The 23,464-nt window shown below is 33.4% G+C and overlaps 1 protein-coding gene across 1 annotated transcript; it reads left to right on the forward strand.

Moving 5' to 3' along the window:
• The first annotated feature begins 9,480 nt into the window (after positions 1-9,480).
• LOC120079149 (exopolygalacturonase-like) lies at positions 9,481-16,131 on the forward strand. The gene is made up of 5 exons (XM_039033325.1): positions 9,481-9,514; positions 14,568-14,710; positions 14,783-15,082; positions 15,254-15,772; positions 15,874-16,131. Exons 2-5 carry the CDS (start codon positions 14,579-14,581, stop codon positions 16,129-16,131), a joined length of 1,209 nt encoding a protein of 402 aa, XP_038889253.1. The 5' UTR covers positions 9,481-9,514; positions 14,568-14,578.
• The last annotated feature ends 7,333 nt before the right edge of the window (positions 16,132-23,464 follow it).

Genomic DNA, 23,464 nt, shown 5'->3' on the forward strand with positions numbered 1-23,464 from the left:
TCAGGCCAAGGAGAGAGTGGGGTCCCTTGTTCAAGACCTGGATTCAGTACTAAAGGGAACAACCTATCTACTAACCTTATAACAGGTAGGAGTGAATTTCGTCTTGCACCCTATGTTCCCAGCTATCCACCTAATCTTACCCATGAACTGGGAGGCTTATCGAGCCAGCGATAATGAGCTGCCCTTACCTATGTAGATCTAAGGATAATTCCGAGTGAACAGAAGTTCATAGTTAGCTCAGAATTAAGATTAAGTTACCTAGGTCATCAATTAACGAAATAGTCAGTTTTATACATAAAACGGCATTTAGAACGTAAAAAGTGACTATTTCATGGTTCAGTCTTATGCAAACTCATTGCATAGGATGCCCCCACTCACATATCTCTATATGAACGATTTAAGATTACATCGTTTGTACTAACTACAAAGTGGGCCGCATCCATAATGGCCCCAGAACAAGGCGTCCAACCTTATTCATATACTATAGACCATTTTGGCTATATATTTGAACTTAATCCACATTTATGTCACTACATAAAGTTCAAAATACATTAAATAGCCTCAGGACCTTAGGTTATTGGATTCAAGATTACAATTTCAATAATAAATTTATTGAAAAACAAAACAGAATATATTTATTAATTTACAAACTACGAGTTTTAGGACATAAAATCCAACAATTCATATATTCAATGCAACTTTATTGAATCAAACTTCAATAACAACTTTACTGATTTACAGAATGAGTTTATTGTTTATAAACCACGAGTTTTGGGACATAAAACTAACAAACTCCCACTTGGACTAAAACTCCATTGGTAACATACATATGAATATATAATGCTGAGTTTTTGAGCTTTTACGAAGAAATACAATAAACTAGGGCATCACATACCCATGGTTTTTCTTTTAGGTATCACATACCCAAAGTTAGGTATCACATACCCATGGGTTTTTCTCCCACTTGCCTTAGCTTATTTAACTCGTAATCTTAGTCGCACTAGGTGATCCTCAAACACTGCTGAGTGGATTTCTCATTAAACTATATAGGGAATGCATCTTATTTTAACAACTTTGTGTTTCTCGATACCATCATCGAGATTTGATGACTTGAGTTTTCACTCAAATTATGGCTAGGTTGTCATACATTCCACCCACTATATCAAAGTGCCATCAACTCTTTGAGTAAGATGCATATGATTTGTCTAAACAACTTTTGTTACAGTATCATCTTTGATCAATAACTCTTATTGATATACACTTGCTTTTATGGAATACAAATAATACATGATGATCTCGTATATTTTTCCAGAAAATTTTTTATTTTATCAACACAAACACTTGATTTTCATCTTCTTGCAAAAAATATACTACTTTTGGATTGCCTACAGATAGGCATGTCTTTTGAACAATATTTCAACACTTAAGGTTTGACACTAACACATGTGTAGATTTTCTCTAGATTTCTGAATTATGTAAACATCTTTTACATATCATAAATATCTTTTATGAGTTTTCCATATCTTATATGGAGTTTCAGGAAAAAAAAAAACCTTAAAATTGGAATGATGTTCAAAACAATTAAGGCAATTAGGTGTAGAGAGTTTTCACTGAATTTCATGTTCTATCAAAATAGCCCTAGAAATCTCAAACTCTCTATATTCTTTACTTTGATCCAATCGTATTTTGGATTTTACCAACAAGTTTTATACACCTTGAACTCTTCAAGTGTTCTAAAGTTATTACTTAGGTTAAATAACTATTTGCCTTTATTGATTTCTAGCCATTTTTAAATATCTAAATATTTGCAAATGATTTTTAACTTAGTTGGTTCTACAGAAGTTGCTATAGGGTAAAACAGATACAACTTTTGCTAATGAACATTTCATTTATAACAAAATGTTTATACAATATGTTCTTTACAAAAGATAAAATAACTTTCACTACAATAACAAAAGTAAACAAGTTTATCTTTAAACATCAATTGCATCTCCCGCTGATTGTTCTAAGGAATTCTCCCCTGTTCAAAACTTGGAGTTTACAAGGAACTAGTTTCCTTATCTTGCTTTCTCTGCTCTTTTCTCTGCAAGGTATTGTAGGTAGTCTCTCTTTGAGTGCCCTTCTTCATTGTAGTGGAAACATTTTCCTTTATCTGCAGCATTTGCCTTGCTCTTTCTGCTAGTAGGTTTCTTTTTCCTTTTCCCTTTGTTCTTCTTTGCTGGAATACTCTTATTCTTTGAAGAAGAAGCAATATCAGGCTTTTTAAAGAACGATCCTTTTTTTCTGTAGTACTAACATTTACATTTGATTTCAGTCCTTTTGCTCTCATCATGGCCTGGTAAACCTGAAGCTCATTGAGAAGTGTAGTCGAGTTATACTCTATTTTATTCATCAGTGTGTTCGTACAAAATTGCAAGAAACTCTTCGGAAGAGATTCAAGAATAAAACCAATTTAACTCTTCTCATCAACGACAGCACCGTTTACTTCTCCCACGTTGAAATTGACCATCATGTCCAGGACATGTTCTTTAAGAAAGGCCCCTTCTTTCATACGACAGTTGTAAATGTATTTGATTGTATCATGCCTCAAGGAGAAGGACGATTCTCCAAACATCCCATGCAGAGATTCCATAATCTGCCTGGCAGTATTCATGCTCTCATGTTTCTTGGCCAATACATCAGATATGCTGGCAAGAATATAGGCATGGGCTTTCTCGTTAGCTCTGATCCATCTGTCAATGTATCTTGAACATTTCGGTTTACATTTGAGCTAGGAACAGGAGGATACTCCTCTGTTAAAACGAACCGTAGGTCATCTATCACCAGTATTGTATTTAAGTTTGATTTCCACGTAGCATAGTTATCCCCAGTAAGTTTATTAGAAGCCAATAGCTATACTAAAGAACTCGTCATTATGAAAATATAAACAAATTTTATCAGTGAATTGCTTTAGACCCAGTCATCTTTTAGCAAAGTAATAATGTGCCTAAGATTAATTATTTTTGCAACGATGCTATAGTGCGTCAGAATAAGTGCTACCGAGGGGCAGTCAAATACTCTTTCACTAAAACAAGACATTCTTGACTAAATACTATCTCTAGAATAACTCATATTTTGATAGTGATTTAGCTACCGTTTTTTGTCAGAACTTACTAAAACTTTAGTAATTCCGTAAGTGTAACTCTCCATTTTCAGACCTCAAAGGTCGACCCCAATGATGCTACCGAATTGAAAAGTTAAGGTTGGAAAACAACCTAAGAAATCCTATCCATTTCTAGAGTTTGAGTTGTTTTGAATCCTATGTTACAATCCTCCAAGGGGATAGCCGTTGTTAAACGACTAGCAAGGATGACATAAAGACAACAAGCAGGCGTAATATAGGAATCTTATGGTCCAAAAAAATGAAAGAGACTATAGGATGTGTTGACACATATCCTTCACCCACTTACTATGAATTACTTCCTCAATTCAACTTGATATTGACCCATACAAACACTTTCCAAATGGAGCAATCGAGGTTCATAATCAACACGAAGCATTGTATGGACCTCACGATGTGAACTTTCTGGTGACGTGAGAGTTGAAATCATTATATCATATATACGCTTGGGCCTTTTCGTTTGCCCGTGTTCAGTGCTCATATGCTTCCCGAACATTTTGAGGAGCATTGGGAGCTAGAATGGGAGGACAATCTTCCATCAAGACAAAGCAAAGATCATCTATGATCAGTCTAGTGTTGATTTTGTTTTTCTAACTAGCATAATTCTCTCCCGTTAATTTATCCGCGACAAGTAAAGTAGCGGTAGCCATTCTAAAGAACTTGCTGAAAAAGAACAAAATATTTACATTTAGTCTACTTGTTGCATAAAACCACTTAAGACAACCAATAAGATTTTAGCAAAATAGTTTAGTGTTCTCTAAGTTACATCTATTTTGCAATGATGTTTCAGTGAGGCAGGACAAAAGTCACCGTAGGATGATCAAGTGCCACTTCACTGAAATGAGACATTCTCAACCATTAGACAGAAACAACACCTTGTCACTATAACTAACAGTCACCATTGTTCGGTCTAGAATTTTTTAACATCCTTAACAATTCTTTGTAAATGTAACCCTCATTTTAGGTTCTAGAGTTCTGCCCCAATGAGCCAACCGTAGGGAAAAACCTATTGGGACATGAAACTAAAGCAACCCTATCCATTTCTAGAGATCGAATAAAGCGCCATGCCATACTACCATCCTTTAGAGGGACACCCACGATGCCACGAGGTGATGCATGAAACTTTATTTAACCTAATGAGAGAGACCGAGGGATGTGCTATCACACATCCCACTCCCACTTACTATAAACACTCTCTCCATTCACCTTGTTATTGACCTACGCAAATGCCATTCATAGGGGGGACACCCATGGTGCCTCGAGGCCAAGTGTAAATCTCACAGTGTGAATTTACAGGGAGAAACGTGTAGAAATGAAGTATCATATATCCCATTTTCCTCCCATTGAGTGTTTTATCTAGGGTTAATTAACTTAGGAAAAATCCGGCTACTAATTTTATCTAAATGTTTGTTTAATTTTCTAAAAAACAACTATTGTCTTTAATGATTAAACAATTGTGATTGAAGTCTCATTAAACTCTTTAATAGACTTTGATCAAACTTGCATGCATATAAAAAAATCTATCTAATTCACCTTTCCATGTTGGTTCCCAGGTAAGGGTGAGATGTTTCCATCAACTTAAGTACCCCAGCCTAACCAAAACTCACCTTAGCCAAAAGGTCCCTTATAGATACATATGTTACATATTTAATCTTTTATTAAGAATCAATTTAATCCTATTAAACCAATTAAAAGATTAAACTAAGATTTCTAATCTCATTAGAAATATGAACTTAGGTCTATCTCAATCATATTTTAAAACATTTTTAAAAAATGATTTTAACCTAAGGTTTGCATGCAACTCTTTATTATTGATTTCAATTCTATTTTCTTTTAGTTATAATGATTATAAATAAATGAAACAGTTAAAATATCCATTGCATACTTGCTTCAGTTAATCATAACATTTATAAATTAACCTAAGGTAATGTCATGCATCATGCAATCTCTATGCATTACTAATATATATAATAATTATATAACTAAGTAATGAATCATATTATAGCATATATCCATACACTCATTCAACCATATATTATAACCATTATAATATATATGATGCATGGATATGCTATAATGCATGCATACATATATTATAACATTTATACTATATGATGCATGAGTATACTATATAATTTAAATCATGCATATTCATATAATATAACACTTAATATAAAATGATGCATAATATAAATGCACAACTTATGGTCGGTTTTAAAAACTATATGACATACAATATGACATATAAGATAAAACATACATCATATGTATATTTAACACTAATAGTTAATGGACCGAGATAGGATACCTAAAAGAAAATTTAAAAGGCTATCTATTACAAGAGCAAGAGTCATCCGGTACAAAACAGGTGAACCAAGCCTTGAACCGCTCAAACTGAACTGCCCTTCAATGAACTCTCTGCAGTGATCATGTAGCAAACCTTGTTGTGCGATCGTGTAGCTTCGTGTAGCTACAGCTACACGATCTTGTAAAACTGCTTCGTCTTTTTCATCGAAGTAGTACTCTGGAAAAATTCTTTGAAGCTCCCCGGGAACAGAACGAGTGACTCAAACTATGAATACAAACTCTATAACAAAACTATGCCCAAAACAGGAGCCTTTACAAACCAAATTTGTAAACAAATAAAGCCTTAAAACAGAGTATCCTATCCCGAATCATTCATCAAAAAAACCACATTCACATTAAACCATTCATAACATAAAATAGAATGCAAAATATATAAAACCCACCATCATTGTGAAAACGACTCAACAAAAGAATGGAGGAATTTGGGATTAGATAACCAGCAACCTGACTCTAATACCAATTGAAAGAACTCATAAACTGAAGAAATCCTTGAGCGGAAGCAAGATCGACCCAAATCCATTTTTCATTGAATGTAAATTTTACAGTAAATAAAGAACAAGATATGCATTTATATAAATCTATTAAAAAGGTTTTAGAAACCTTACATTTGAAGACTTTTCTTCAAGTATCCCTCGAACAGCACACGAATGTCTTCAAGACTTTCTTCAAGAAAACTTCTATCAAAAGCACGAGCATTACCACAAAGGCTTCCTTGGTATTCTCAGGTAGAGAACTCAAGAGTGGTGGGCTTTGGCTATTTTAGATGAGGGAATTTTAGTAGTAAGGAGAAAGATTTGAAATTGTTCACCAACAACTCAAAACCACACACATAACTCTTCTATTGTTTTCCAATCACACTCTTCAATTAAGAAGAAGATCCTCTCTTTTTCAACATGCCAAATATATCAACCACCCACGTAAGAGGGGGAAGGGAGTTGTAACTCCCTTCCTTATTTTTAAAAATAACATTTCATATAAGTATAAATATGATAACTAACTTATCATATTTTATATAGGGTAATTGCAATTGGTAGCATTTATAGGAATAATAACCAAGTGTATAACATCATTAAAAAAAAAATCTAAAATAGCGAAGTCTATCAGCGATGGACTTCTATCATTGATAGACTCCCAAGTCTATCATCGATAGACTTCTATCAAATTTGGCCATATTTATAAATTTTTTTTACATTATGTTATATCGGCTAATACTTTAGGTCTAATGTCTATATTTGCAATTGTCCCTTTTATATATATATTAAATTATATATTATATCAAATATAACATATAACCTACAGTTTTAATATTATATCATATACAATATAACTTATAGTTTCTTTTCTCTCTTATATGGTATTTAATATAAATCACATTTACATTAAATTTAACAACTATGAATCCAATTCATAGAATTAATATTGGAATCTTATTCAAATATTTATTTCCTCTCACTAAAGCTATGATGTATCAAATACGTTATAATAATTATATCACATATAATTAAAATGACTTAATTATATCATATATAATTAAATCCTTCTATTAATTAGAACAATTCAAATTAATCCAAAAACTGATTCTCAATTAATCATATTAAGCTACCAAGGGGACCTCATGGACCTGTAGCTTGAAGCTCCAACGGTACATGAATAATTAATTAAATTATTCACTATCCATTAATTGTCGAACATTTCACTAAAGACCAAAAACTGCACTCTTTGCACTATAGATATATTTCTATGTCCATTGGATATAACCAATCAACAGTACGATGACCCTTCACAAATTGCTCGTAAGTACAGCTTTGCCAAAATTATCGTTTTGCCCATGTAGTTACATCTAACTCCTTAAGTACCACTGATCCCTCTAATGAATAATAAATCATAGTCCAACTATGAATAAACCTTCTCAGGCGAGGAGAAGGTGTGGTACCACATTGTTCAAGCCCTGGAACAAACTCTTAGGGGAGCAATTTATCTACTTACCCCGACCTCCGGGAAGGAGTGAATTCTTTCTTGTGTAGCTATGTTCCTAGCTTCTCAATTAGATTAATCCCCCAAAAAAGTAGGCTTGTTAAGTCGGCGATCTTGCCACTCTCATCCATACAAGTCAAAGGACCACCTTCATAGGCAGAAGTTCACAACTCACTCATGATTCAGGTCATGTTGCCTATGGTCATCCTGGTGAAATGTAAGTCTCTATTATGAATGGTGTTATATAATGAGACTAAATATTTCGTGGTTCGGTCTTATACAAACTCTTTTGTATAGAATATCCCCGCTCACATGTCTATACATGAATGATCAGGATCATAACATTTGTAACACTTTACAACAATTGTAACACCTAAAAAACGGGTCATACTCGTAGTGTCACCAGGATAAGGTACCCAACCTTATCCATCTACTACAGACCATTTAGGTTATCACTTAAACATGATCCACCCATATGTCTCTACATACATGTTTAAGTTACAAGATAACCTTGGATGTTAGTTTATTGGTTTGTGGTTAATGCAACTAAAATGTCATATATTTTATTAAATAAACAATGAGTTTGTTCAATAATATTTACAAACTATAGAACCCTATGAAATTTAAAGGATCAACCTCAACATATTGAGCCAACATTGTGGAGCCAACCCTCACCTATGAAAATCTAAGGATAATCTCGAATAAACAGGAGTTCATAGTTGCTCAGGATTAAGGTCAAATTACCTAGGTCATCGTATTGAAATAGTCAGTCTTAACAGTAAACAATGTTATAAAGTAAGAGTGACTTATATCTTGGTCCGATCTTGCGCAAACTTATTGCACAGGATACCCCCACTTCTCATGTCACTACATGTATGAATCAGGATCATTTCGTCTGTAACATATTACAACGCCTTATAACAACTACAGAGTGGACCGCATCCAATAGTGTTACCAGAATAAGGCACCCAACCTTATTCATATACTATAGATCATTTACACTATTTACTCGAACCTGATCCACTCTTATTTCTCCACATAAAGTTCAAGTACTCATGCAATAGTCATGAATCTTTTAGTTTATTGGATTTATTTCTAAAATGAAATAAGCAATTCATATATTCAATACAACTTTATTGAATCAAACTTCAATAACAACTTTATTAATTTACATAATGAGTTTAATGTTTACAAACCACGAGTTTTAGGACATAAGACCCAACATGAACATTATGATTGTATATAATGTATACTATATCTAGTTGAGGTGTAATCAGTTTGCTAAGTATATTCAATTTATATATATCATTTCTCCTAATAATTTGAAGATAGTTAATATTCCTTAACAGATTGTCGCAAACTTTTCCACTAATGTTTCTACTTTTGCCCATGATGTGGTAGTCCATTGTCAAACCTCATGCCGAAAAGTCAGAGAAGATTAAAAGAGACAACTTCAAGAGAACGCAACAAAAGATGATCTTCTACTTCATGATGTTGAATCTTGCTCACATTTTGAACGAAGAATACCTAGTTATTCCACCAAAAGTTGTAACTCTTGAAACAGAAGCTGTGAAGCAGGCATGGACGCATTTAGACTTCTTGACGTAATTACATACTTAGTGATCTTGAGGACACTTTGTATAATGTCTACTGCAATGCCTATAATATATCAAAACTATTGTGGGAGGCATTAGACAAGAAGTACAAGCTGAAAGATGTTGGTACTAAGCGATTCTACGTGGAAAAATTATTAGATTACAAGATGATTAATACCAAGTTGGTAGTCAATCAAATGAAAGAACTGCAAATTATTATAAGTGATTTATAAAGTGAAGGATTGGACAATAGTAAGTCATTCTAAGTTACTGCTTTGATTGAGAAGTTGCCTCCTTTTTTAAAGGACTTCAAACAGTATCTCAAACATAAGCGAAATGAGTTATCCATGGAGAACCTCATGGTAAAACTCCATATAGAAGAGAAGAATAAAAAAAAAAAGATAAAACACTACTAGAAGTTGAAGTCAAGACTCACATTGCTGAAGTTTCGAAGCATAAATCCAAGAAGCAAACTTTTAAGAAGAGTCATGAACCAAGGAATGATATTAGCAAGCGCATTCGAGGAAATTGTTGGGTTTGTTGTGAAAGTGGTCATACTACTGTAACGTGCAAACATAAAAAGGGCCAAAGTTTCAACATTCAAAACAACTCGTGGAAAATAAAAATTTGGTTGTTTTCATTTTTGAGGTAAATATGACTTCAACCACCAAACATTGGTAGATTGATACTAGTGCTATTAGGCATATTTGTAAGAATAAATAATTGTTCAAATATGAAAAGCATGATAAGCTGTGCATGGGGAATACTTCAACTACCTCTATAAAAGATAAGAGAAAGGTTCTGCTAAAATGGACTTCTGGAAAGATACTTACCTTCAATGATGTATGACGTGTCAGAGATTCAAAAGAATCTAATATAACTCTACTTAATAAAACTGGGTTCAAGCTTGTATTTGAGCCAAATAAATTTATTCTGACAAAAGCGGGTATGTATGTGGAAAAAGGTTATCTGAGTGATGGCATGTCCAAATTGAATGTATTGGCACAAATGTAAAAGAATAATAATAATAACAACTCTTCTGCTTATGTTGTTGAGTTGTGTGATGTATGACATTCCAGATTAGGGATGTCAATTATCATTCTTTAAAAAGATCAGTAAGTTTAGGATTATTGACAAATTTTAACATTAATAATAGAAACAAATGTGAAGTTTATGTTGAATCAAAGTTTACTAGAAAGTCATTTTCATCTAAGGAAAAAAGTAATGAGTTACTTGAAATTCACAATAATGTATGTGACATGAAAAGTACTCCCAAAAAAAGTGGTTAGAGATGCTTTATTACATTCATTGATGATTGTAGTAAATGTTACTATGTATATTTATTACATAGTAAAGACGAAACCTTTAATGTTATAAAACATATAAGGTAGAAGTTGAAAATCATCTTGAGAAGAAAGTAAAGGTGCTTAGATTAGATAGAGGTGGTGAACATGGATCATCACTTTATGAATTTTATGAAGTTAATGATATAATTCATCAAACTATAACACCTTATACATCACAAAAAAAATGATGTAGCAAAAAAAAAAATCAAACTTTAAAGGACATGGTTAATTACATATTAAAATAGTTCAAATTTACCTCATAGTTTGTGGGGAAAAGCTTTGTTGATAGCAAATTTTATACTAAATAGAACTCCACATAAGAAGACTAATAAGTCACTTTATGAAGTATGGAATGGTAAGTTACCTTTACATAAAATGCCGAAAGTGTGGTACAAGTTCCTTTATCATAAAGGACCAAACTTGGACTAAGATAATTGATTGTGTTTTGTAATGTTGCTTATAGATTCAGGGTGATTAAAACAGAAATATATGATATTCATAATAATACTATAGTGAAATCTATTAAAGCCGAATTCTTTAAGCTATATTTCCTTTAAAGAAGGAAGAACACAAAATTATTGGTGCCAAAAGAATTTATGAGGCTGGCTTTTTGAAAGGTCGAGACGATCAGAATACCAAGTCTCTGAACCTAGAAGAAGCAAAAAAACTAAGGCATCTACTTCTTTTAGACATGATTTCGTATCTTATATGATAAAAGGTGAGTTTCAGATTTTTCAAGTAGTTGTACCATCTCCTTAAACGCTTTATTGGAAGGAAGCTATCAATAGTGAGCTATAATTTATTTTACAGAACAATACTTGGATATTGGTTGATTTCCCTCCTAGAAGTAAACCAATTGGGAGTAAATGGATTTTCAAGAAAAACTAAAGATTGACGACATTACTGATAACTACAAAACCCAGTTAGTAGCTAAATGATTTTGCTAAAAGGAAGGGCTAAAATTCTTTGGTACCTATTCTTCAATGACGAAGATTACATCTACAAGGATGTTAATTGCAATGGCAGCTTTATAAAATTTGGAAATACACCAAATGGATGTTAAAACTACATTTTAAATGGAGATTTAGATAAAGAAATTTATATGGAAGAACCTGAAGGGTATGTTGTTAAAGGACTTGAAGTCAAAGTTTGTAAACTTGTCAAGTTTGTGTATAGGTTGAGACAAGCACTCAAATAATGACATAAAAGGTTTGATCACACTATGTTACCAAATGAATTTAAGATAAATGAGTGTGATAAATTTGTCTATATAAAATCATATATCAAGAGCATGTCATTGTTTGCTTGCATGTGGATAATATGTTGATGATAGGCACAAATAAAAGTATCATTAATTCTACTAAAAGGATGTTGAAATCCATGTTTCATATGGTAGGCTTTGGTCTTGCTGATTTTATCATTGAAATTTGAATAACAAGAAATTCAAGTAGATCTATACTTTCTCAATCTCATTATATAGAAAAAGTGTTGAGAAATTTTTGATCATTTTGAGAGAAAGTCTATTGTTATTTTATTTGATCTAAATTGTAAGTTGAAGAAAAACAATGACGAGGGTGTATCTTCTCTAGAATGTTCTAGAGTTATTGATAGCTTAATATACATAATAGATTGTACAAGACATAATATTGCTTATTCAGTAGAAGGTTAGTAAGATACACCAGCAATCCAGGACATGATCATTGGACTATGTTAGTCAGAGTTCTAATGTACTTGCAGTACACTCTAGACTATAGATTGCAGTATACGAGATATCCATGTATATTGGAAGGATTTAGTGATGCTAATTTGATCTTTGATAACATGAAGACTAAATCAACCAGTTGGTATATTTTTATCTTAGGTGGAGCAGTTGTATCATGGAAATCTTCAAAACATATGTATATAGCGCATTCTACTATGGAATAAGACTTTATATCTCTTGATAAAGCAGGAGAAGAAGTTGAATGACTTCAAAGTTTTTTTTTTTGAAGATATTCCAGTGTGGCCAAAGCCTATAAATATAATATGTAATTGATGTTTGGCAATGTAGATTAAATATGATGATTTAATTGCTTATGGCATAGGTTGTTCTGCTATACATGTGTTTCAGATTGGTGAATATTGAGATTTCATGTTTAATTTCATTAGCAAATAGGTCAAACTATTGTTATGGTTTAATTTATGGCTTTTCCATTATTATCATAACGTTGCATATAATAGACCTAAGGAATAGAAACTCGAGTAAATTGGCTTGGCCTTTAATTAGTCATTCTAATCAATCCTTAAGCTTAATGTGTTCTACAAGAAAGTATGATATGCTTTTCATCGCTCCTATTTAGTCAATTTAGAAATCAATTCATTATTTTTGAATTGGTTCTCTTTAGAGAGAATTGGAGCGACTTTAGATTAGTTAATGGGCTATAAATTAAGATATCTAATTTATGTGATAAATTGATGAACGAAACTCGTAACGAGCCAAACATGTCTAGCAAACTAAGTAATTTCTCGACTTTTTAGCACTTTTATTTTCTCGAGTTTTATCTATCAAGTCCCTCTTTTTACTGTTTTTCTTTGATAAATTTAACTAAGAAATATTAAATTCGATTCCCTATAGTTCATCCCAGTTCACTGTTAAGTAATACAAATATTGAGCTTCATATTGGTATTCTATAAATATTATTTGATTAGAGGCATCAACAACCTTCACTTTCCATGTTCAATTTTTAACATTTATTATCAATTTTGCCTACTTTTGAGTTTGAGAAATTGGCTGTCGTATACATTGTCATTGTCGATATTTGATTAGGCGTAACCAATTTACTAGTCTTATTCAGTTCTTCTATACATCATTTTCACCTCAATATAACCCATCCTTATTTCTTTATAATCCGTTGAGATTTGTGTCTTAAAATCTCGTAACTAATTAGTTAATTAATTTAATTCTTAAAATATGAAATATTAAATTATCTATTTACCGTAGAAATCTAAGGTTATTATATATAATCTTGAACAATATCTAATTGATATATAGGTAAATCATGTTCAAGTAATAACTTACAGGGTCTATAATATATGAATAAGGTTGGGTGTCTTATTCTGATGACACTATGAATACGACTCACTTTATAATAGTTACAAATAGTTTGATCCAAATCATTCAAGTGGAGACTTGTGAGTGGAGGTATCCTATACAAAAGGTTTGTATAATACTGGACCGCCAAAATAATTGATTTCTATTTGTAAATCTGTTAAGTGATTAGATTAATATTTTATAGGGTGATTATTTGTGACTCAATCTTAATTCTGTGTGAATTATCAATTCTTGTCTGTGAGGTATCGTCCTTTGATTTTCATGGTTGAGAATGACCCGAGTTCAAGAAAAATGAAGACTTCACGGAGAAGACTACTGGTTCGAGGGAGAAGATTTTGCTGCAGTTACGTATCGACAATGGTATAGTGCTTAACCTATTCTTTTAGTTATTTGTATTTTTTAATTATTTCAAGAAAATCAAAACGTGATCACACACTTCCGTGGGATTCATTCCTTTCATAATCATCTCCGTAATTCATGTAGTTATTTTATACTTCTCTCACATATCGTTTGATTAATTTTTCTTGTGGATTCCAATTTGAAAGATCATGAAATGAAAGCATCTCATATTTGAGTATAGATAATATCTTAAACTATTTTAAAACTATCTATTCTAATAATATGAAAAGTTGCAAATCAATGGTCAACGGACATATAAGTTGAGGTTCTCAATTTAGTTATATTTTCAATAACTTGTTTCATAACTCAGTGTCCCTTAAGTCTTACATTTCTTCTTCATACTTAAAGTTAGGTATTGATAGTTTGTTCCAAGAAATTGGTTTTTCTAAAGCGAAAAGTTAAGGAAAACATTTGTTCAAATGAGTTAGAGAACAACCATATATACTTGTTTTATATTAAACATGAGTATGTTGTTATGTATTTGCCAACACAATTAGTTATAACGAATGATGCAAAAGAGAAGCCTTGTAATAGAAAATTTTTGGTGGTGCCAATTTTCTTCCCTTCTATATAATAAGTACTTTTAAACATTAAAAGTCCTCAAACATTTAAAAAGCTACACATTTTTAACAAAGAGAAGAAGAAGATGGGGCTCATGTTGAACTTGGTGGTTCTATTTTCTATATCATTATTTGTATCCTTAGGGAAAGGACAATCTAATGATAGTGTTTTCGATGTGACCAAATATGGTGCTATGCCTAATACTGATATATCTCAGGTAAAAATGTTTAATATCGATATTAACGAGGGAAAATATTGAATATGAGAAGTAATATTTGTTTATAAATAGGCCCTCACAAATGTATGGACGATGGCTTGTGGATCCACGAGTCAAAGTAAAGTACTTATTCCAGAAGGAACCTACCAGTTAAGTATAATTAAGTTGACGGGTCCTTGCAAAAACCATATCCAAATTCAACTTGAAGGAATATTGGAAGCTCCCATAAATCTTATCGGAGAACATTGGATTAGTTTCCAATATATCGATCAGTTTACATTGACGGGTACAGGAGTCTTTGATGGGCAAGGAAAAGTAGCTTGGGGAAAAAATGATTGTGCCAAAAATTCAAAGTGCTCCAAACTTCCTATAGTAAGAAGAATATAATCATCTAATTAATGTTTTGATAACTTTCTATTTTTATTTTTTAGAATCATAGCTCATATTGTTACAGTTATAAATATCAAGCTAACACATCTTTTATATATATATATTTTATTGGCTTAGCAAACATACATGTGCTCATAGTTTCAAAATGTGCAGAATTTGAGGTTTAATTTCATCACAAATTCGATCGTGAGTGACATAACGTCGAAAGATAGTAAAAGCTTTCATGTTAATGTATTGGGTTGTAAGAACCTTACCTTCCAACATGTGAACATAAATGCACCAGGATATAGTCCCAACACAGATGGAATTCACATCACTCGTTCGATTGGGATTAATGTTACCAATACAAATATTAGTACTGGAGATGATTGTATCTCACTCGGAGATGGTAGTCGGCAAGTAACAATCACTAACATAACATGTGGGCCTGGACATGGTATAAGTGTAGGAAGTTTAGGAAAGTATGTTGCTGAAGCACCCGTTCAAGGAGTCATAGCTAAGAATTGTACGTTGATAAATACAACTAATGGTGTTAGAATCAAAACATGGCCATCTTCTCCTAGTTTTGGAACAGCTTCTGATATGCATTTTGAAGATATAATAATGGTCAATGTCAGTAATCCAATTATCATTGATCAAAAGTATTGCCCCTGGAACCAATGTGATAAAACGGTATTGAAATTACTATTGTTCTTCTTCTTTTTATGTTTTATTATTCATGAATCTTGAATGGTTTTAAATCTAAAAAATGACGTTGTGTTTATTATTTTCAGAACCCATCAAAAGTCAAGATTAGCGATGTTAGTTTCAAGAATATCAGAGGTACTGCAGCGAACGCACTTGCAGTCAATTTTGTTTGTAGTTCGCAATTTCCATGTGAAGATATAGAGGTAGCTGACATTAACCTCACTTATAATGGAAGTGGCGGCCCTATTTCATCTCAATGCAAGAATGTGAAGCCCATCTTTTCAGGAATACAAAGCCCTCCTGCTTGTTCTTCTCCCTCTTCAACTGCAAAAGCACTTGCTTAAGGTATTTTTCAAGGATAATCCACTGGTGCTGAAGATTTGTACATATAATTATGAATGTACAAATTATTCTACTATAGATGTGACCATCTATTTATTATTCAATCTTTCAAAGAGAAAAATACAGTGGTGACCAAAGGCATTTCCTTTTTTTATATCTTCCTAGAAGTGTCATATTATCAAACATAAATTTGTTTCTTATTTATACTTGTGTGTGTGTTTTTGAGTGTATATTTGTACAGTTTTTTATTTGTTTATAAAATCTTTCTGATGCAGCAGGTTAAAGCATTAGGCTAAATCCATGGTCATGCAATGAAAATCCATCACGTTCCAATTAGAAATATCTAATTTTTAAATCAAGAGGGAAATATTTAGTCTTTTTTTCTTTTTCTTTTTTTTTTGGAAAAAAGTTAATCCTTTATGAGTTAATCTTTATAATTTTGTTCCAAAAAATCAAAATTAAAAAAGGAGTAACAAGTTTCTTAACTTTCATCTCTTGAATTTCTTTTCATTTTCAAATTGCAAGCTTATTTGTTAAAGGAATAATCCAATGAGACCAACAACAGAAGCAATGGATCATCTTTGATTTATTTTGTAATAAACTAAAATACATGGGTTAACCATATAAATATCTCGAAATTAAATAAAGATTGTTCGGCGGAAGCTAATCGTTGGAATGACCTATAGTTCGTGAATGAAAATTGATTGATTAAAGAGTTTAATTAATTAATTTTAGATCATTGGAGATTATAGAACCGTAAGAAAATTGCTTGCAATTGGTGTAAAATATGTGGAAATATGATGCCCAAATAACTCTTTTAAGGCACAAGTCAAATCGTCTATTATATTAACCCAAATGTAGATTAATGTAATAACAAGTAGGAGTATTTCAAAGTCGAATCCTCAAAGATAACTTTACTAAAAGCAGAGTGAGAAGAATTGTTGATTAAATTTCAAACGGTTCTATGCATATGCAGTAACCATTCAAAAAGTCGTGTGGTGAGCATTTTGATTGCAACAGCAGTGAACAAAATAATGTTGCACAAGTGATTTTATGGGTTGGCAACATTGTTTGTCAATCAATTCCATAAAGATATTTTAAAATTCAGATAATTGTTGTGATAAACTGAAAAAGTGGGTATCGTAAACCTCTCTCCGACAATCAAACAAATGTTATAATCACAAACTAACAATTTATACTAACTAGTAGCACAAGTGGTAAGTCCGGGTCGAATAACAGAGAAGCACGGAAGATTAGCCATTCAAAGTTCATGTTTAGTTAAAGTGGTAAATTGGGGGAGGGGGGTTTGGTGTGGATTGAATGATTAGAAATGCATAGAAAATAAAGTACAAGAAAGTAAAAAGATAGAAATGCAATTAACCAAGACATTCTAGCTTAATGGAATTGAAATTGCTCAAAGTAACTTTGATCTCATTGAATTGCCTAAATGTAATTTTAGATTCTTAGCTATGTCTAGCTCAATTGATCGGAAATCCAACCAATGGTCCTAATTAACTAATTAGCTAAGCATGCTCAAATGCATCCATATTAAGCATGTTTAACTAACCGCATTAAGCTCAAGGGATAATTACACTAGAATGAATATTTAACTTCTACCGTCTAATTAAACATTCAATGTGGTTTTCTCTAGGTTGATAGGGCAATACTCTTTGTTATAGACAACAAAAATGCAAGCCTAACTAACCTATTGCTTCTCATGCATTAACAAACAATTTCATGTCACATATTGAAAGTTAATCTAAGCATTGAGTCACAAATTCTCAAGTAGTTTGTTAGACAATCAAGAGGAGATGCAATTACGAAAGAAATTTAGATGGAGAGAAATCCAAGATATAGAAATTACATTCAAACAAACTCCTAAAAATTACATTGTTCCAAATTCCTAAGCTAGAGAACTAGGTCTTACCTTCCCACGGGAGATGGAGAAAAGAAAACTGGCATCATCTTCATTAATTACATGAGGGAAAGGAAAGAAAATGCAAGTGGAAGAGGTAAGAAGAGGAAAAAATCGGCTTGGAGACGATTGGGAGGTGATTCTTGCCCTAAAAAAGAAGAATTCTATATAAAGAGTCGCGACATCAACGTGGTGCTAGGGACAATGTCGTTGCGCCCTAGTGCACAGCGCAGGGGGGAAGGTAGCACAACAGCACTTCCCTTCTGCACGCATGTCTGCCACGCGCGTCCTTGTAGCACTGCACCAAATTTGGTGCTTCTGGAAAAAGTGTTGGGTGTTGGCTTCTTGGCGCTGTGCGCTGCACCTCTAGGAGAATTTGTCATTTTGTCTCATTTGAAATCCGGAAGCTCCTTTTTAGCTCTTAATTGATTCAAATTAACCCCAAACAGTCCGTAATGGTCGATTCTATCTCCTAAGTGCCTGAAACCTATAAAAATACTAAATAAACACATTAAACACAATAACAACCTTGAATTAAGTAGAGCGAGAAAGGACCTTTTCAGTGCTATCAAATGCCCCCAACTTAATTCTTGATCATTATCGTAAAAGGTAGAATCACACACTCCCATAAAATATGCTTGCTCAATCATAAGGGTCGTTATTCTAGTCTCAACAGTCTGCTAAGATGAGATTTGCAATAAAAAATGAAATTCGATCACAATCAATCAATGAAGCATATTTTAAGAATGATTCTAAATCTATTCATGCATGAATGAGTCCAAAGCATACTAATTAAGCCCACACAACTCGAAATGGTTTTATAAGACTCTCCATTCATTTTTCCCTTCTTGTCTCGAAGGCTCGAGAGCTGAGCTTCCTAAACTCAACAATACAAGGACATACTAAAGGGAACCAAATTTTTATTTTATTTTTGTGTTTTTCTTATGTTTTCTTATTTTACAACCTTATCTAGACACATTACTTTCATTTTGGCTTGCCCACATAGGTTACGTGAAAGACATCCAACTACAATAAATGTCTCCTAACAAGGAGTCGAAGCTTACTCATTCCTCAGGGGTACTTTAGCATGGAGGGAAACTACGAGTGTCATAATTGTCATCATAACCCAAAGAAAGATGAGTAACCCCCTTCAAAAATAAAATACAAACTTGCTTTTACTTTACAACACACTCCGCCTTTTACAAACTTGCTTTTTATATACTCTACACTTGGCTTTTATAATACAAAACAAGAGTTTGGCAAAAACTTAGGCATGCATTACTAGGTTGAGATCCTGTCTCTTATACACATCTAGATGTGTATAAGAGACAGTTTACAATCTCTCCACTTGGCTTTTATAATACAAAACAAGAGTTTGACAAAAAAAAAAAAAAAAAAAAAAAAACTTAGGCATGCATTATTAGGTTGAGCTTCAATTACTTAACACCTATCACTTGGGCCTGACAACAAAAATTAAGTCAAATAATACAACTCTAAGCATGCAAGACCCAATCTCATCAGACAAAGGACCTAAAGATACATGAGGGAGGAGAAAAATTTTAAAAAGTGCTATAAAAATCATGATTATGATCTTCAAACATCATCTCATACAAGTATAATCACAAAAAGGTTGTGTCATCAACTCTTCATCATAACAAACTAAGAAAAAGAGCAAGCAAGCATACCAAGCACACAAACATAGTCCGAGCACAATGTTCAAGGACCCCAAGCTATCACAACATACCCACCCCTTAACTTAAAATGATACGTTGTCCCCAATGTATCTCTAATCTAAGTCCAAAATAAAAAGGTTAAGGGAACAGAAAACCTCCCATGATAATGTTTTATGCACGGGATGGTGGTATGAGGGCATGCACTTGAATTGACCTTCTTCTTCTTTTATGGCCAAGGAAAAGAACCTACAAAAGAAAAACAAGAAGCTAAGCTACAAAAGCAATAAAGGAAAGCAATGAAATTTGAAACCTGGTTGTCTCTAGGAAACACAAATTTTTAATATTGGTTGCTCGTCGTGACCTATCTCCTATCAAGACACAAAGAAATTCTCGTATTTCTCTGGTCCCTTCTTAGATGAGTCGATATAGTTCGGTAAGGCTATAAGGCTCTTCATCTTTTGAAGAGAACCAAACAGGTCGATTTTGTGATTTTTGGAATATGAGAAAAAAGGTAAAAAGAAAGAATCAAAAGACTCAAATGACCCAAAAAATTCGAAAGAAAGAAAAGACTCAACAGACTCGTGAGAACTAAAGGAGGAAATTTAAAAAATATACACGATATGTAACAACCCAAATTTGTACGCATACACTACAGGAAATTAAATGTCAAATGTTAAGCAGGACGAAATTTTATTTAAGGGGGTGGTAAATGTAATATCCTAACCCCAATTTAGAAAGCAGAAAAACAAATAAAATATATAATTAAGAATGAAAAATATATAAATTTAATAGGAAAATCGGGTGGAAGTTTAGAATTGGAAAAAAAATAAGAAATTTATTAATTATCCAAAAATAATAAATAATGGGGCAAAATCAGGGAGGATTAATTAAAAGTTGGGCGCTAGCTAATTCGGGAAACAAAGGGAAGTAAATAACTTTTTGTTTGGGCACTGCTCATTGGAGATAAAATTGGAGAGAGCGAGAGTGGAGAGAGCAAGATTCTCAGCGAGAAAGTGGGAGAGAGCGAGAGCCACGAGAGTAAAACAAGCGAGAAAGCTGGAGAGAGCGAGAGCCACGAGAGCCACACCAACGAGAAAGCTGGAGAAAGCAAAATTCTGAGAACATAGAGAGCGAGATTGGAGAGAAATATTTGAGAGAAAATTGGGAGAGAGCAAAGTTGGAGAGAAAAGATGGAGAGAAAGAAGGAGAGAGCCACACTGGCGGATTGGAAAGAGCGAGATTGGAGAGAAAATTGGAGAGAGCGAGAGTGGAGAGAGCGAGATTCTCAGCGAGAAAATGGGAGAGAGTGGAAAGCCACGAAAGAGTTAAAACCAGCGAGGAAAGGTGGAGGAGGGCGAGAGTTCTGAGAACAGAGGGAGAGCGAGGATGTTGGAGCGGAGAAACGTGGTTGAGTGCGAGGTTGACATTGTGGCACGAATCTTATAAGATTATACATGGAGAACCGCCTGAAGAATTGATACAAACAGAGGTTGTGATGAGAAGAGCAGAACGTGTAGCGCAAAATTAGTTGTCTTATTCAACGAGAAATTCTTAAACTAAGTAATTTTAAAGAAGCCATTTGTAGGATGAGTTGTCAACAGAGAAGAGCTGGAACGCTATACAATAAAAGACGTTGGGCTGGAAGTTAAACTCATTCTCAAACAAAACTCAGTAGTAAAAATCGTGTGGAAAGGGTGAAGTAATTCTGTTAGTTAGAAGGAGGAAACGTGAGGGAAGTGCTGCCCAAATTTCCTTCTGGTTTAAGAGGGAAAGCTCTACTGATTAAACCATAAGGAATAATAAGGAATAACTAGGATCACAGTCAAGGTAAGTAGTTTATCTCACCCTCTCTTTAAGTGTTTCATGGTAGTGTATCTTTAATATGTTGCATAATTATGTTATTGTTATGTTGCATTACATGTTTAAAATACGTTTATCGACAAGGGACCCCATCCATTATATTTTTTCACAGCAATGAAATAAGATTAAATTTTATTTAGATAAAGGTTATGCTTCTAGGGCTAGCAGGGCATGTATGGTTGCACCCCTCTAGACCCAATTCTATGTCAAGTTTATGCTAGGGACTAACAGGGTATGTATAGTTGTACTCCTCTAGTCCAATCTTACACTTATGTTAATGGTTGATGTTGGATGCGACTCTAGCCCTACTGACTGCATGACCCGCTAATCATCAGTTGGGTTAGTTTCCACTTAAGTCCTCATCTTCCTACCAGGGCTGAGAAATTTACGTTAGAAGCATAACCGACCATCACATGTATTATATGTTTTCGGTCCCAATCATATGTTTTCAGGACATGTTGCATGTGATTGTGCATTTGGTCACTACCCTATGTGAGAACTACTTACTGGGTATATTATATACTCATCCTATTTTATAGACTTTTGTAGGTAAGGATACAGCGTAGGTGGCAGAACTGGATGTCGCTTAAATGGCCAACTATCAAGCTCACTATTATAGGCATATGCATTTTTCAATCACTACGCTAATGTTTTATGGATCCTGGTGTTTTGTAAAATAAACTTTTTATATAGTTTTCTACCTAATTAATAAAATCTTAGATATGTTCTTTTGAGATTTTTACCGAAATTCATCTCATGATAGAAAAGTCTAAATATGCATGTCGTAGCGGTCGAACCATAATATGTAAGGATTCGGTCGTTACAGTTTGGTATCAGAGAATTTGAGCCAATTAGGCTCTACTTATTAGAAGAGTCGTGGTGTTTGATGGTTCGGCTTGTTAAGTGATGCCCACAGTTATGCCAAATACGCTAGTAAATGGAATTTTCAAATGAGTAATTTAGTAAATAATTTAGTAAACATAAGGTATGAGTTAAAAAAAATAAAATTAGATTGCTTCCTTATTATGAAATTAAAATGTGTGTACCAGATGCCACCACAAAGGGCTCCAACACGACGAGGAAGACCTCGAATGGAATCCACAAGGGATCAAAATCAAGGACATGGACAGACACCTTATGTGTTAATTACACCAGATGCACTACAAATACTAATACCAAATATGAGTAATGGAAACACAACCTCGTCCACTACACCAATAACCAACGATACAAATGACTCGAAGATCATTCGAGAATTCAGGAAGTTCAATCCATCAACATTTGATGGATCATCTGTGGATCCAACTATAGCAGAGAATTGGATAACAGAAATAGAAACTATTTTCCGCCATATGAACATCCCAGAAGAACAGAAAGTAAATTGTCACCTTCATGTTAAGAGGCGATGCAAAGTTCTGATGGGAATTCACACAAAGAACAATCAAAGGTTCAGTCTCATGGCAGCAATTCAATCAGGCATTTTACAACAAGTATTTCCCTTTGACAGTGAGATATCAAAAGGAAGTGGAATTTCTTAATCTTCGTCAAGAGAACATATTGGTGGCAGAGTATGAACGGAAAATTGATCGCTTGTCCCACTTTTTCCCTCGACTAGTGGACATAGAAGAGAAGAAGGTGGAAAGGTTTATTTGGGGATTAAGAGAAGGCATTTGAGGCATTGTTACTGCTTTCCGACACAAAGAGTATGCTCTTGCACTCGAGTCGGCCTTACTCATGGAAGTAGATCTTGCTGTCAAAATCTTAACTTCTGAACGAGGATTCATGCCAAATCAAAAAAGGAAATTCACCCAACAAGACTTCCAACGTTCACAACGGCAAGCAAAAATTTTCTAAAGCACTCAGGGCGTACAGTCACAATAGAAGAGT

This window comes from Benincasa hispida, chromosome 6 (genome assembly GCF_009727055.1).
Source record: "Benincasa hispida cultivar B227 chromosome 6, ASM972705v1, whole genome shotgun sequence".
Lineage (NCBI taxonomy): Eukaryota > Viridiplantae > Streptophyta > Magnoliopsida > Cucurbitales > Cucurbitaceae > Benincasa > Benincasa hispida.